General features: G+C 44.2%; 1 protein-coding gene across 1 annotated transcript in view; it reads right to left on the reverse strand.

Annotated features, from left to right (window-relative positions):
• Positions 1-16,804, reverse strand: part of LOC135218555 (uncharacterized) — a 166,112-nt gene extending 149,308 nt beyond the window's left edge. The window contains exons 1-2 of the mRNA XM_064254933.1: positions 16,782-16,804; positions 16,345-16,536 (exon numbers count right to left, since the gene is read on the reverse strand). Of these exons, the coding sequence (XP_064111003.1) occupies positions 16,345-16,529 (185 nt within the window). The 5' untranslated portion in view covers positions 16,530-16,536; positions 16,782-16,804. The remainder of the gene's footprint in view (positions 1-16,344; positions 16,537-16,781) is intronic.
• Between the last annotated feature and the right edge of the window lie 281 nt (positions 16,805-17,085).

Below are 17,085 nucleotides of genomic sequence, written 5' to 3' on the forward strand. Positions count from 1 at the left end.
ATAAGCGTTTTAGCTTACAATTAGGTTTTTCGACCATTTCGGTAGAGTCAAAGTTGACCGAAGGTTGAAATTTTGGCAATTATCGTTATTTATATGAAAATATCTCAAATCTGATAAAAGCTACAACCATGGGTTGTTTTTAGTTGTATTGTGCATGAAATTGCGCACATTTCCATATATAAAACTTTATATAACAGCTAATTTTAAAATGGTGCAAAACATTACCACAATCGCATGCATGATTTTTTTCGGAAGAGTTACCGTGCGTACGTAAGGAAAAAGTTTTTTCATAAATTCACCATAAATCGAAATATTGTGCTAGAGACTTCCAATTAGTTGCAAAATTAAGGTAAATGGTTGAATATTACTAGAATATAAGCGTTTTAGCTTACCAATTGCCGTTTTTTTTTCGACCATTTCGTAGAGTCAAAGTTGAACCGAAGGTTGAATTTTGGCAATTATCGTTATTTATATGAAAATATCTCAAAACTTATAAAAGCTACAATCATGAGTATTTTATTGTTATATTCTACATAATAATGCGCACATTTTCATATATAATAATTCATGTAACGGCTAATTTACAATGGTACAAAAATTATGTCAAAGTGACAAAATAATTTCCGAGATGTGTCACAGATAATTTTTAGTGCGGTAAGAAAGAAATTCGCGCTTGCGCGCCTGCGTAAAGATTGTAAACAAAACAACACCTTGATCCGTGAACTCCCAGCATCCCCCAAGGCGCGTGATTCAAAAGTTTTAGGCTGGTAGGCCTATAAGTATTTTTCCGCGAATTTTAAAAAAAACTTTTGTAAGTCGACGTAAAATACGTCCAGTCAGCGTAAGAGGGTTAAAATGGTGCAAAATTTTTGTCAAAGTGACTAAATAATTTCAGAGATGTGTCGCTGATACTTTTTAGTGCGATAAGAAAGAAATTCGCGCTTGCGCACCTGCGAAAAGATTGTAAACAAAACAACGCCTTGATCCGTGAGCTCCCAGCATCCCCCAAGGCGCGATTCAAAAGCTTTTGCCTAGTAGGCCTATAATTATTTTTCCGCGAATTTAGAAAAAAACTTTTTTATATCGACGTACAATACATCCAATCGGCATCCAACAGACAATTTATATCAACATTTAAAAGTGTATGATGTTTACTGAGTGAATAAGCAGTTCCCCCTCCCCCTCACTCACCTGCTACTAGTTAAATGCCTTGTAACAAAGCTTCAGTAACTGAAACAGCTAAGGCATAGACATACGTATTCTCATAGTAATGGAATTTTTATTGTAAAATTAATATTAATAATACTTACCTGTATAATTTATCTAGCCCTAAATCCCCAAAAACCCACCAAAATTTACCACATTGGCAACCCTGTTAACTCCTATTCTGTCCGCCAGTTGGCAACACTGTCGTTGACAGGTACAAAACCTTCCCTTGAAAATCAGTTGTGATAGGCAGATCATGGGGTAGGATGGATGGGACTAGATAAATTATACAGATAAGTATTATTAACCCTTTAACGCCAATTGGACATATTAATCATCGATATAAATTGTCTGTTGGTGCCAATTGGGAGTATGGTACGTCTATATAAAAAAGCTTTTTTTAAAATTCGCGGAAAAATAGTTATAGGCCTACTAGGCAAAAACTTTTGAATCACGCGCCTTGGGGGATGGTGGGAGCTCACGGATCAAGGCGTTGTTTTGTTTACAATCGTTACGCAGGCATGGATTTCTTTCTAATGCACTAAAAAGTATCAGCGCATGGAGTATTATATATGAAAATGTGCACAATTTCATGTAGAATACAACCAAAAACAACTCATGGTTGTAGCTTTTATAAGTTTTGAAATATTTTCATATAAATAACGATAAGTGCCAAAATTTCAACCTTCGGTCAACTTTGACTCTACCAAAATGGTAAAAAACGCAATTGTAAGCTAAAACTTATATTTTAGTAATATTCAATCATTTACCTTCATTTTGCAACAAATTGGAAGTCTCTAGCACAATATTTCGATTTATGGTGAATTTATGAAAAAAACTTTATCCTTACGTCCGCGCGGTAACTCTTCCGAAAAAATCATAAATTTTTTCGTCCGATTGTTGTAATGTTTGCACCATTTTAAATTAGTTGTTACATAAAGTTTAATATATGGAAATGTGCGTAATTTCATGTAGAATACAGCTAAAAACAACCTATGGTTGTCGCTTTTATCAGTTTTGAAATATTTTCATATAAATAACGATAAGTGCCAAATTTTCAACCTTCGGTCAACTTTGACTCTACCGAAATGGTAGAAAAACACAGTTGTAAGCTAAAACTATTACATTCTAGTAATATTCAATCATTTACCTTTATTTTTCAACAAATGGAAGTCTCTAACACAATATTTCGATTTATGAAATAAACTTTTTCCTTACGTCCGAGCGGTAACTTCCGAAAAAATCAGAAATTTTTTCGTCCGATTGTCGTAATGTTTGCACTATTTAAAATTAGCCGTTACATAAAGTTTTATACATGAAAATGTGCGCAATTTCATGGAGAATACAACAAAAAACAACCTATGGTTGAAGCTTTTATCAGTTTTGAAATATTTTCATATAAATAATGATAAATAGAAAAAATTTAACTTCATCGAAATGGTCGAAAACTGCAATTGTAAGCTACAACACTTACAGTCGAGTAATATTCAATCAATTACCTTCATTTTGCAACAAACGGGAAGTCTCTAGCACAATATTTCGATTTATGGTGAATTTTTGAAAACAGCTTTTTTTTTACATCCGCACATTACGAATTCACGCATCATTTTGTGATAATATTTTCTCTGTGTTGCCTTGATCGTTTTACGTGTATATACCAAAATGATTGCAATTTAGTGTACATTACAACGAAAAAAAATTAACTCGTTAGCTTTAACCATTTTGCTCACAGCGCGATTTGAATACAATTATATATGAAATTTTGTTTTCGCGCTATCATCATATATCCCATTATTTATATATGATAATATTTTTTTTCATTTCTGATGGTTGCATACTAAACTTCCCGCAATGCCAAAAAACGGAGCCAAAAATGAACTCTTAATCTTGAAAACTAAGCGTGCTGTGATTTTTTGAGAAAAAAAAAAAATAAAAAAAAAAAAAAAAAATAATTGCTTCGGAGCTCACTCCCAGACCCCGCCGGCATACGGGAGACGATTTTTATTATACCCCTTCGATGTTAAAGGGTTAATGTTAGTTTTATAATAAAAATTCCATATTAATAAACATTACCTTAATATAATTTATCTAGTGCGATTAACCACATTGAAAAGGAGGAGGGAATCTGAGTACAATTTCCATTTCAGGCAGAATAGGACATAAAACAATCAAAGAAATATATACCATAGGAAGTTAAAAACTCAACCAGAGGTCTAAGATACTAAGAACTCTAAGTCTCCTACCATTTTGCTGCAGAACTGCGGAAGTAAAGGACAAGGAGTAAGTGTATAGTCAGTCTGTCTGTACTACAGTCAGGTGATCGACCAGGTGACCAGTCAGACAAAATGAGGACAGCAAGACTGCACCCCGATGACTTTATCAAGCACTACAACGACACCTGCTCTCTCACAAATGTCTGGCGCCAAGAGAGAGGATCGGGTATTGAAAACTCTTTCCCTGAAGGATGAGTGCCTGGATTGCCTGGGCGATTCAAAGCTAAGCAAACATTGGGGGTGTATTGACGGAACCCAACGTCGCCAGCAGCGATATCGGCTCATGAGCAACTCCTGACTCGAGCTTTCTGGTGCCAAGAGAAAGGAATGCGGAGCAAAAAGGCGACTCAGTCCCGAAGGACGAGTGCCGGCAGTCCAACCTGGTCTCATGTTAAACGATCATTGGAGGGTGTATCAACGCAACCGACGTCGTCAACAAGGAACTCAGGGCTACTAAATGTTGCCTGATCTCGCACGAGTGTCTGACTCCGAGAAAACAGGTGAGACAAAAAGTAGATGGTGAACGAGTCACCAGATGACAGCAGACGATCCATCGACCAATTCCCTATCCAGAAGGACAATGGAAGAAGCGTGAGTCGTCAGGACAAGCAAACCAGTGGCTAGTCCTAGGTCGGCATTGACTTTGGGAGAAGCATAGTCGCCAGTGCCGACAACCCAGTGGCTGGTCCCATGTCACACTGACAATGGAAGCAGCATGAGTTGTCAAGCAGCTAGTCCTTGTCGTCAACAACACCTAAATACCAAACTGCCTAATTCCCATTATAACTAAACCAAAAACTGCCATAAGTTATAATGAAAAAAATATATATATATAAAAAAAAATAATAACAAACAGGTAGCAACCAAACATAAAACAGGAAGACTACCTAATTCTCCTGTCTGACGACCTGTCCTGCCATCACCAAAGGGCCCAAGGAACGAAGGTTGTCTAGAACTAGAGAAATATCCCTCAAGTAAAAGGAGGCAAAAACAGAATTAGAACGCCAAGTCGCCGCCTCAAGCACCTTGGCGACCAAGACGTTCTTCATAAAAGCAACTGATGTAGCAACTGCTCTAATACTGTGTGCTCTCAGCATCTGGCCCTCACAGGCAGCCGAACCACCAGTTTTAATAATAAGATCTCTGAGAGAGAAAAAAAAGGATACACCATTATTTGATATAGGTCTCTTGACATTTCGGGGTGAAACAAACAGATGACGGGGACGACCCTGAATGTCCTTCGTCCAGCGTAAATAGCAGGAGAGTGCCTTAACAGGGCAAAGAACTAATTCCTCATTTAAATTACCGACAAAGTCGACCAGCGACTTCAGCACGAAAGACATGGGAATGGGATTATCAGACGATTCAGTCTTTGCGACAAATTCGTGAAGGTATGACAAAATTATGTCTTGTCCAGATCTGGCAACCAGAAAAGTGTGCTTGCAGTTCATGCACCCTCTTGGCTGTAGCCAGCGAGACAAGGAAGAGTGTCTTAGAAGAGAGGTCCCTAAAATCAGCCGTATTCAGTGGCTCAAACGGAGGAAACCTTAAGACTTTAAGGACTTTATTAATGTCCCATGTTGGAGAACACTGCAGACTGGGTCGGCCAACTGTCGCGCCACTCTGGAGGAGAACCCTTCGTGCTTGGAGAATCTCCTGACAGCTTCCAGGCATGAAGATGAGCATGTGGAGCCTCTGATGGAACCGATGAAATTGGGGTTGTTTGAGAAGATCTGGTCTCTCTGACAGACGAATGGGGGGCTCCACCAGAGCTTCCAGTAGGTCGGGAAAACACTCCTTCTGTGGCCAGGAGGGGGCGATCAAGGTGAGATCCAGACGCTTGGTTGCCCTCACTTTGTTGAGAACTGATCTCACCAGAGCGAACGGAGGAAATGCATAGGCTTGAAGACCCTCCCAGTCTGTCCAGGCACTCTGAGGAGTCTGATAAGAGGCAAAGATGATCTGGCACCTAAAATTCAGTGGGGTGGCAAACAGATCGACTGTGACAGGCCACTTCTTCCTCAGGCTGTCGAAGACTTCCTGGCAAAGTGTCCATTCTGACCCTTGAACTTCGTTTGGTCTCGACAAGGCGTCTACTAAGACGTTGTGATGCCCCAGGATAAACTGAGGGACCAATGTAATCCCCGTCTTCTGCCCAACACAGGCTTGATCATGCTTCTTGAGTGAGAAGGTCTGACTGGGTACCACCTTGGTTTCTTAAGTACGAGACTGCTGTGGAGTTGTCGACGAAGATCGCGACAACCGACTCCAACAGTTGATCCTGAAATGAAAGAAGGCCTAGGTACACTGCCCTTAGTTCCTTCCAATTTATTTACATGATCCTCTCTTCCTCTGACCAATGGCCCAAAGCGGCTTCGGAGCCCAGGTGTGCGCCCCAACCTTAATCAGAGGCGTCTGACCAAAACATTAGGTCTGGTGGAACTGAAATAAGAGATGTCCCTGACTTGAGCCAGTGAACTTGCATCCACCAACAGAGATCCTTCCGACATTGTGGAGAGGAGGAGACTATCGTGTCCTTGGACACAAAATTTCACGACTGACAAAGTGTCGACTGAAGGGACCTCATTCTGAGACGACCTCCGGGAACCAGTTGGATGAGGGATGACAAATGGCCCAGGAGAGTCCTCCAGAGAAACTGGCTGCATTACGGAGGACAAAAATTCTTCGACCAGATTTAGAAGCTTGTCTATCCATTTCGGAGCGGGAAAAGCCCTCAAAATCTGGGAATTCAAAACAATCCCCAGATAAGTCATGATCTGGCAAGGGATTAGACTGGACTTGTCGAAGTTGATATGAATGCCCAACTCGACACAGAGACAGAACTATCTCCCTCGACCGGAGACATTTCTCTAGAGATTCAGCCTGGACTAACCAATCGTCCAGATACCAAAGCATCCTTACATTTAATTGATGTAGAATAGTCGAAACAGGAGCCATCACCCGAGAAAAGACCTGTGGAGCAGTGGTGAGGCCGAAACAAAGGGTCTTGAACTGGGAAACTCCTGAGTCCATGAAAAACCAAAGGTAAGGTCTGCTCTTCGGATGGATGGGGATTTGCAGATAAGCATCCTGTAGATCAATGGAAATCATCCAGTCGCCAATCCTGACGGATGAAAGAACAGTCTGAACTGTCTCCATCCGGAACTTGGACTTTAAAATGAACTTGTTCAGGACCGAAAGATCTATGATGGCGCCACGCACCCGAGGCCTTTAGAACTACAACACCCGTGAGTAAAACCCGGGAGAAGGAGGAGCTCGCTCTATGGCATCCTTCTCCAAGAGACATGAAAGCTACTTCTCCAAGGCTTGACCCCTCATTGAGTGAGGGGAATAACTGCTGAATTTGAGAGGACGATTGGAAAGTGGAGGTCTCGAAACAAAAGGGATCTCGCAACCTACCTTCAGGACATCCACCACCCAAGCATCCACTGCTCTCTCCTGCCAAGCTGACCAATGGCGAGAGAGACAAGCTTCTACTGCGGTCTCCGGGTGAGGTAATGACTCCTACTTCTGAAAATTCTTATGCAGAAGCAAGGAAGAAGAAGAAGGTCCACCTGGAGGTTGAGCTCTTCCCCTGCCCTTAGAACCATGCCAAGAACCTCTCCCGCGTTTCAAAGAGTGAGCACCAGAGGAGGAAGCTGAGGCGCCAGAAACCTGAGATGCACTCTGGAAAAATGAGCCAAAAGGAGGAGATTGTTGGGCTGGAGCAGAAGGTACGGATCTGGCACTAAACTTACTCTCACTCCTTGAAGGAACGGGAGGAAGACCAGAGGTAAAAGCCCTTGATAAGGCCCAGTGAGCTTGGGAAGAGGGATCACCTTGATGTTGCTTCAAAACCTCAGAAAGCACAGACATATCAAATAGGGAATCGCCAAAAGGAGAAGAGGACAACAAACGGTTTCTCTGAATCTCCGATACAGAGGAGGGTAACTGTGACAAATACAGGCTACGCTGACAAATACAGGCTATGCCTTAGAGAAACAAGAAAGGCCTGCATTGAAGCGGCAAGCTCGTTCTGATGTACAGAAGCGATTGAAATAGACGAGCAGAATTTCTCAAAAAGAGGAGCATCAGGAGGAACAAACCCGGAGTCCTTGACATACATTAAAAGACCTCCGAGGACCCACATATTGAAGGATTGAGCTTCTTGTAAGGGGCTCATAACAGACTCCACGGCAATAACATCTTCGATTGAGACCGAGACCGAAGCCTTGGAAAGCAAAGGTTGACCCGAAAGTCGGACAAATTCAGGATTTGGTTTGGGGGTTCGAGAGAATGAAGTATCATCCGCCACCTGAAAAACTCCTTTCCGGTGTCGAAGAAGAGAAGAGAGCTTCCTCTTCCCTTCCCCAATCACCTTCGAAAGTTTAGTGGCGACGTCCGCCCTCACTCTCGCGAACCTTTGAGCAAAGGGAAAACGTAAAAATTCCTGCGACCGGGAAGGACCATCAAGAAAAATCCCTTCTGTAATACAACGAGGCGGAGGCTGCTTCTGCTCTTTAGGCCTCGCCTGAGGAAGAAAACTCAAAATTAAATAAAAAAGTTTCTTGAACTCGACATCATGACCGCCGTTCAAAGAAACATCAATATCACACAAATCCACGTCATCATCATCGTCAGATCCTAACTGAGAAACTTCCCCTGAAGTAAGATCCTGACGACTAGCTATCTTAGGTCTAACACTGATACCCCTTCCCCCCTTCTCCTAAATAAGCTCCCTTTGGCACTGTTACGGGACTAACGGGGGACACATTGGGTAAAGAATCATCAGGCACCTGCACGGACCGGATACCCCCTAGGCCTTCGCCACGACAGGGTTCACAAGCCGGGTATCTGTTGACCGTTACCCATGGTGCTGTCAACAGGTACTTGACGAGGAGCTGAAAATGAATCTAAAAAGTGTTACACATTCTAGTAGAAGTTTCTTCAAAATTCTCTGACAGCTTGTTAAACTTGGCTGAAATGTCTCTATCTAAACTAAGCTGTAATTTTTCAAACTTTTGTTTCCAACTAGTTTCCATCGCCAAAACCTTTGAACCATCATCAGAAACGACTTCACTATTTACCGGTTGTACAGGTGGCAAAGCATCAATTAATTTGGAATCGGAATCACACGATACCGAAACCGAAGAGCCAGAACCATAAGCGCACAAATCAAGGAAATCATTAGATAGGTCTAGCTACTGATTTATTTTTCTCCTTAATAAATCATGTTACGCTGCAAGATTCTTTGAGGTTTCATATAGGCTAAGTCGTCAAGTCTTCGTCGGACCAAGGCTTACATAAGTCACAACAAGAAGTCAAGTCACAAACCTGTCCACGACAAAAGCTACAAATGTCATGGGGTTCATACTCCCTGCTACTCACCCTTGTCCCATAAGCTGGGCAATTCCTGATGTTGCTGGCAGAAGGAAGCATCAAATTATCTTGGCAATCCATTGCACTGTTGGACAGGTCACGTAATTCCAGATCGCGCAAAAATTCGTAACATAATATAAATACCACAATAGAAATAAAAGTTAATTCACTATTTCGTGGATGTAATACGTGAGTGGTAATTAACATAAAGTCGCATTAACAATAAAAGAGAGCTTTAAAGGCACAAAAAGATTTAGGAAATTTATAAAGAGTGGCCGTGATGTAAACAACACGGGCGCTCATTAACAACCGATTTTCAAGGGAAGGTTTTGTACCTGTCAACAACAGTGTTGCCAACTGGCGGACAGAATAGGAGGTAACAGGGTTGCCAATGTGGTAAATTTTGGTGCGGTTTTTGGGGATTTAGGGCTAGATAAATTATATTAAGGTAATGTTTACTAATATGTTATTGTTATTATACAATTAAGGTTTGTTTCCATACTTTTACCTGGCAGGAATATATTATATAGCTTGTATTTTTCTTGGGAAGTCCGACAGAATTTCAAAACTCGCGGCACACGCAGGTGGGGGGCTTGTGGTAGTACCCATTCCCGCCGCTGGGAGGCGGATATCAGGAACCATTCCCATTTTCTATTCATATTTTATTAATGCCACTGTCTCCTGAGGGGAGGAGGGCGGGCAATTTAATTATATATATCTGCCAGGTAAGTATGAACAAACTTAATTGTATAATAACAATAACATTTTGTTCATGCCACTTACCTGACAGATATATATATAGCTGAATCCCACCTTCGGATGGTGGGAAGAGACAGAATAGGATTTTTTAGGAAACTTAAATTAAGTAGATGATATACATCTTGGTTCCTCACCTGTTAGCAAAGTAGACTCTGTGATTACTGCTCACTTAAGGCTGCTTTTGCTTAAATCAGAGTTGCCAGCCAGGTGGAGACCTGTAGTGCTGGTGCGCTCTGGATGATCTGGTCACGGGTACGAGACCTCAACGTGACAAGACCATCGAGGCCATACATATGAGGGCAACGAAGCAACTGACCACACCTGACCAACTATTCAAAAAAACCCTTAAAACTAACTAAAGGGATGGTTAGATCTTCACATAAGACTCACCACAACCAAAAATAAAAACACAACAATAAAACTAACCTAAGCCTAACTAAGGGATAGGGAAAGAGCTACTTCCGGACCCCAAGACTGTGTCCGCAGAAACGTATGGCCCAGTGAATTACAATCGTCATAAATCGTTCTCACATCCCTTAGGTAATGTGAGGCGAAGACGGAGTTACTCCTCCAAAAGGTGCAATCAAGAATGTCCTTGATTGACATGTTCTTTTGGAAGGCAAGAGAGGTAGCGACAGCTCGAACTTCGTGAGCTTTCACTCGTAAAGAGGCTCAAATCAGTCTTCTGGAAAGATGAATGAGCCTCCAATTAATGACGTCCCTTAGAAAGAAAGCAACAGCATTCTTAGATAAAGGTAACTCTGGTCTCTTCACAGAGCACCAGAGATTACCTGAGGGACCTCTTACTCTTCTTTTGTTCTATGTACATAGAACTTGAGAGCCCTGACCGGGCACAGGGCTCTCTCTTGGTTCTTGGCCCACCAGACTTGACATACCCTTGATCTCGAAAGTTTTCGGCCAAGGATTCGAAGGATTTTCATTCTTCGCCAAGAAAGTTGGGTTCAAAGAGCAGACAGCATTGTCTCCTTTGAATCCCACTCAAATTACTAAAACGCTTGAATAATCACTAACTCTCTTAGCCGTCGCAAGAGAAAGTTAGGAAAAGAGCCTTCCTTGTCAAGTTTCGAAGAGACGCTGCCTGAAGCGGTTCGAAAGGACTTGACATAAGGAACTTAAGAACCACGTCAAGGTTCCATGACGGAGGTCTCATTTGAGGAATCTTCGAAGTCTCGAAAGATTTAAAAGGTCATGAATGTCCTTGTTGTCCAGAAAGGTCAAGGCCCTGTGCCTAAAAACCGCTGACAACATGCTTTTATATCCCTTGATGGTAGGGACCGCTAATTTCTGCACATTCTGAGAAAGAGCAGAAAATCAGCTATCTGGTTCACAGAGGTCGAGGAAGAGGAAACTCCCTCCTTTTTACACCATGCCCTGAAGGAAGCCCACTTCGATTGGTAAACAGCTCTTGTGGAAGCACGTCTTGCATTTGCGATTGCTCTCGCAGCTGCTTTCGAAAAACCTCTCGCTCTGGGCCAACTTTTCGATAGTCTGAACGCAGTCAGACCCAGAGCGGAGAGGTTTTGGTGAAACCTTTCGAAGTGAGGCTGTTTGAGTAGATCTTTCCTCCAGGGCAATGTCCTTGGAAAGTCTACAAGGAAAGACATGACCTCTGTGAACCATTCTCTCGCTGGCCACATCGGAGCGATCAGGGTCAACCTCGTCCCTTCTGAGGCCGCAAACTTCCTCATGACTTCCCCCAAAATCTTGAATGGTGGGAAGGCGTACAGGTCTAGACCCGTCCAATTCCAAAGCAACGCGTCTACAGCGATCGCTTCTGGATCCAGGAACCGGGGAGCAATAAAGAGGAAGTCTCTTGGTCCTTGACGTCGCGAATAAGTCGACCAGAGGACGTCCCCACAACCTCCAAAGGTCTCGACACACGTCTTTGTTCAAGGTCCATTCCTTCGGTAGGATTTGTTCCCGACGACACTGAGAAGAATCGGCCCTGACGTTTTGCACTCCTGCAATGAACCTCGTCAGGATTGTCCACCTTTCTTCTTCGCCCACAGCAGAATCTCCCTCACCAGGAAAAAACAAAAAAAAGTTCGGAGTGTGTTCCTCCCTGATTTTTGGGCAATAAGCGAGTGCTGTGGTATTGTCTGAGTTTACCTGAACAATCTTGTTCTTCAAACTCCTTTCGAAGAACTGCAGAGACAGAAAATATTGCTGCAAGCTCTTTGACATTTATATGCCAAGCTACCTGTTCCCTCTCCAGGAGCCTGACACTTCCTTCCCTCCTAGTGTTGCTCCCCAGCCCGTGATGGAAGCGTCGGAGAACAACACTAGGTCGGGGCTCAGAAGACTTAGGGACACGCCCTCCTGTAGCTTCTGAGGGTCGAACCACCATCTTAGATGGTTCTTTATCGGAAGAGATATTCTCAATATGGCATTGAGATCGTCCTTGGCCTTCCACTCGTCCGCAAGGAAAAATTGGAGAGGCTGAGGTGCAGTCTTTCCCAAGGAAACAAACCTTTCTAGCGAGGGAAATGGTTCCCAGCAGACTCATCCATTCCCTCGCCGAGCAAGTCTCTTTCCCTAAGAAGGCCGAGATCTTTTCTAAACCTAGCCGCTGACGTTCCTGGGACGGAAACGCTCGAAAAGCCACTGAATCCATCTGAATCCCCAGATACACGATGGACTGTGTCGGGGTCAGATGCGACTTTTCGAGGTTGACCAGAAGTCCCAGGGACTTTGCTAGGGCTAAAGTGAACTGCAAGTCCTTCAGACACTTCTCTCTCGACGACGCTCTGATCAGCCAGTCGTCGAGGTACAGGGAAACTCTTATCCCCGAAGAGTGTAGCCACCTCGCCACATTCTTCATGACTACAGTGAACACCATTGGAGCCGTGGTCAGGCCGAAAACACACAGCTCTGAACTGCCACTTTTTTGTTTTTTTGTCTAAGACAAACCTTAGATACTTTCTTGAAAGAGGGTGGATCGGGATGTGAAAGTACGCGTCCTGCAAGTCTAAGGACCACCATCCAGTCGCCCGGTCTCAAGGCTCCCAGAACAGAATGAGGCGTCTCCATCGTGAATTTGGTCTTTTCCACGAAAAGATTGAGCCTGCTTACATCTAGAAACTGGAACGCCAACCTGACGACTGCTTCGGTACTAGGAAAATCCATGTTGTAAAAACCTGGAGACCCCAGGTCCGCGACTTGTTTCCACCGCTCTTTTCTCGATCATTTGTTGAAGAAGATCGAATAACACTTGCTTCTTCTCTCCCTGATAGGATGGAGAAAGGTCTCTGGGAGTCATAGAAATAGGGAGGAAGATCTAAAAAGGGGATCTTTGTACCCCTGCTCCACGATCTTGAGGGACCAAGAGTCCGTGTCCCTCTCTCTCCACGCTCCCGCAAAAAACTTCAGTCTGGCTCCGACTGGTGTCTGAAGGACATGCTTCTCACTTGGAAGGCTTTGACTTAAAGGAAGCTCTTCCTCGTGAAAACCCTCTCCCTCGAGGAGCTGCTCTCGAGGGGGGAGCCCCACGAAAGGGCTTAACCTTCTTCGGCGGTCGAACCGAAGCTGAAGAAGTTGAAGGTACTGCCGAACGTCTTGTAGACTGGGCTAAGAGGTCCTGCGTTGCCTTCTCTTGCAAACTGTTAGTCAGGTCCTTTACTAAAGTCTGGGGGAAGAGATGGTTCGAAAGAGGAGAAAAAAGCAAATCCGCTTTCTGAGCTGGAGTCACTGAACGAGCTGTGAAATTGCACAGCAAAGCTCTCTTCTTTCAATAAGGCCGTTCCAAAATGAGAGACGATCTCCTCCGAACCATCCCTGACGGCTTTGTCCATACATGCTAACACGCTGGACAGCTCCCCCAGACTGAGAGATTCTGGGCTTCTCGCTTGCAGATCCAGAACTCCCAAGCAACCAGTCAAGGAAGTTGAAAACTTCAAGAGTCCGGAGCAGACCCTTCAAATGATGGTCCGGTCTCCGTAGAGGTCCAGGTCACTTTAGCAGTGGATAAAAGAGACCTCCTCTGCGAATCCACCAAGCTGGAGAAATCTCCTGGAGCTGAAGAAGGGCGGATACGAACCCCTACTTCTTCTTTGGTTCTATACCAAATACCCCCTTTTCCGCTGAGTCTAGCTGGAGGCAAAGCGAAAGTCGTCTTGCCTTGATCTCTCCTTTCGTACCATCCAATCTTGGATTTTCTTGAACGCCCGTTTAGTGGAAGAGCGAAGTTTTCATCTCAACAAACTCCGGGGTTTTACCAGTCTTAGATGATGAAAACTGCGAAGGAGGAGACTTGGGAGCTGCAGGCTGAAACTTGTCCTCGAAGGAAGAACGCAACAGCCGCACGAGAACTTTATAGTCTGAGATTGAAGGGGCCGCAGAAGGTTCCTCTTCAACCGAGTCAGAACCAAACTACTCAGCTCTCCTTCTTCTCTACACGGAAGAGGAGGACCGCTGTCCGGAGAGGGCGTACTAATGTCGGGTCTTGTCTTAATCAAAGGACCCCTATCCTTACTGGATGAAGCCTTATTTCGGCTGTCTTCTTTATGGCGCTTACCACTTGAAGCAGGTAGAGCGTCCTGACGAGGACGAGCGTCCTTAGCGACACCCGAGGCAGCCTCACTTGCCAGAGAAGCGTCCTTACGTTTCTTACACGAAAGGGAAGACATTTTTGCCGAATAATACGTGCCTGGTTGCGCGCAAACTAGCGTCTTGGGGTACGACTTCTTGGTCGGAGTCCCCAAAAGCGTCTTGAAAACGCGTCCTGAACGTCCTGGCGAGCGTCCTGGCGAGCGTCGAGCGTCCTGACGAAGGCGCCTGGCCCGGCGTCCTGCCGAGCGTCCTGCCGAGCGTCCCTGCCGAAGCGTCCTGCCAAGCGTCCTGCCTAGCGTCCTGCCTAGCGTCCTATGCCTAGCGTCCTGACGAGCGTCCTGTCGAACGTCGTGCTGAGCGTCCCTGCCGACGTCCTCAAAAGCGTCTTGACGCAACGTCCCTCCTAGAGACGAACGAGATCGGCGAATCGCCGAAGGAGACGCGATCGGCGAACGAGACGAAGTAGGAGAGGGAGAAGGAAGACTGCTTCGTCCTCTTGACGGGCAGTCTAAGGTCCTTCCTCCGCTTAGCCTCGACTGCTGCTGGGCGAGTCCTCGAGCCATAAGCGTCGATAGCTGGTCCTGAAGGGACAAAAGAATGTTCTTCGTTGGAGAGGAAACGAACAGAGGAAGCAGGACTGATCCTGCGAGAAGACGAGGGGCGAGGGGACGCACCTCCCTTCTTCTCACAGGTACAAGCTACCTGCTTCTCAGGGAGACGCGCCTGTGCACGCAACCCAGCGTCCTCATCGGAGGAGATCTTAACCCTTTTTCTGAGCGGAAAACAGCGTCATACGCATCCTCCGACGAAAGCGGCGATGCAGGACGTGAAGCGTCCTCAACGAAACGTCCTTTTCAGAGGACGAGAGTCTCTCCGAGCGCTCCACCCCTTGCGCGGGGAGGACGCTTCGGAGGACGAAAAGCACTCCTTCAGGACGCGCACGAGGCGCTCCTTGGCAGCCTGGGACTTTGCAACAAGGCCTGCCGAAGGGACGCCAGATCGGTGGGGAGCCCCCGTAACCCTCCCTGCTGCGGCTTTCGACATACCCTCTCCCTGAGTCTTGGGAGTCCGATAGAGGTCTAGGCCTAGAGGCATTATGGGGCCGATCTGACGCCCCCTCCACTACACTAGGGGCACGATCACACACTTGCACCGAGCCAGTTTCCAAGGCTTTCACTTTGGTTCTCCAGAGTGCGTAGAGACTCCAAAATAAGAGAGAGAGCATTAGCTTCTCCCGACACAGAATCAGAGCCCGAAGGCAACACAGGTTTAGGAGATGCAAACTCTACAGGTGTTAATACAGGAGAGATGTTAGCCTTACCTTTGGTAGAACCACTCCTGGAGGAAGACCTCCTGATCCTATCGCGCTCAATTTAAGGCGATAGGACTCATATACTATCACCAATCATCATCGTCAATCTCTCACACTTCATTGCACCGATTATCCACCAAACAATTATGCCCCCTACAACTCATACATACTGTGTGGGGGTCTACCGATGCTTTCGGTAGCCTCACCTTACAATCAGTCCTCACACACACTCTGAAACTCACAGCACTTGATCCAGACATCACGTTTATAGAAAAGCCAATCCAAAATCAAAAACGGTCCACTATTGCGCATTATGCCAATTCAACAATCCAATTCAATACCAAAAACCAATCAGATACTTAAAAGCGAGTCAAATAAAAAAAAAATCCTGAGCAGAGGTCTGTAAACGTTTGTTTTACCGACCGGCGACAGAAAAAAAATATGAATAGAAAATGGGAATGGTTCCTGATATCCGCCTCCCAGCGGCGGGAATGGTACCTACCCCTGGCCGCCCACTGCGTGTGCCGCGAGTTTTGAAATTCTGTCGGACTTCAGAAAATACAGCTATATATATATCTGTCAGGTAAGTGGCATGAACAAAACAAAATTTCGTTTGAGCTTACATACGGACATGCAGGTAAGTCTGTGAACAAAAAGCTATCAAATTTATACTGTAACTTATCTATAGCACACTTTTTCATTACTGTCCATGTCAGTAAAATAGTTTAACAAATAACTCTAAATATCACCTTTGAAATCCATTTATGATAATTTTAACAAAATATCTTGAACATTCCTAACTCTAATTTACCAGGATATTTTTAAAAGGAAGCAGTACTGACAAACCTTAAGTCTCCTTTATGGGATAATTCAGTTAGATGAAGAAGAACTTCCGATCTCAAAAAAGTCTCTTTCTTTTCAAGATGCTTGTACTCCTCACTTAACAAAGCCACCTCCCTGGCTACTTTACCATGAAGCTCTTTCATACTGGCAGATTTACCAGAGTTCTTTTTCTTTTGCACTAATTCCATTATTAACCTGTAAATAAAAAAATATGTGAGGAAAGGCATTGTATATGTTAATTTTTATAAAATCCTTCACTCCCTCACACAATACTTACAAATTTACATATGATCAAAAGTAGAATATACTACAAATATGGAATACTACTGAAAGGTAAGGTTACACATAACCACCAAAACTTTATGCATTATGGAAAATACGATTTCAAATAACATTTATATTCCCTAGACAAAAATCTCCACATATACTGTACAGCCTACCATGGTGCAGGGTTAGGTAAAAGTTATTGGTAAAGTTGTCCCCTCTAACAATTTTATCATTAAGTGCCTAAGTAAGCTGAAACAACTGTACAGAAGAAACCCACCAAAGGGGATCAGAAGAGGGCACTCCCTGCAAAGTAAGAGATTTGTATTTAGGAAAATTTATTTATTTTGAATTTTGCTTCCCTCTATTGTAAAAAAATATCTTATCTACTCATGCTGGTCACCAGCCTTCATTGCCCAGAAAATGATAAATTCCTCCAAAAGGCTAAGAGGGGTCATAAGCTCATTAAGTACTTGATAT

This window comes from Macrobrachium nipponense, chromosome 9, assembly GCF_015104395.2.
Source record: "Macrobrachium nipponense isolate FS-2020 chromosome 9, ASM1510439v2, whole genome shotgun sequence".
Taxonomy (NCBI): domain Eukaryota; kingdom Metazoa; phylum Arthropoda; class Malacostraca; order Decapoda; family Palaemonidae; genus Macrobrachium; species Macrobrachium nipponense.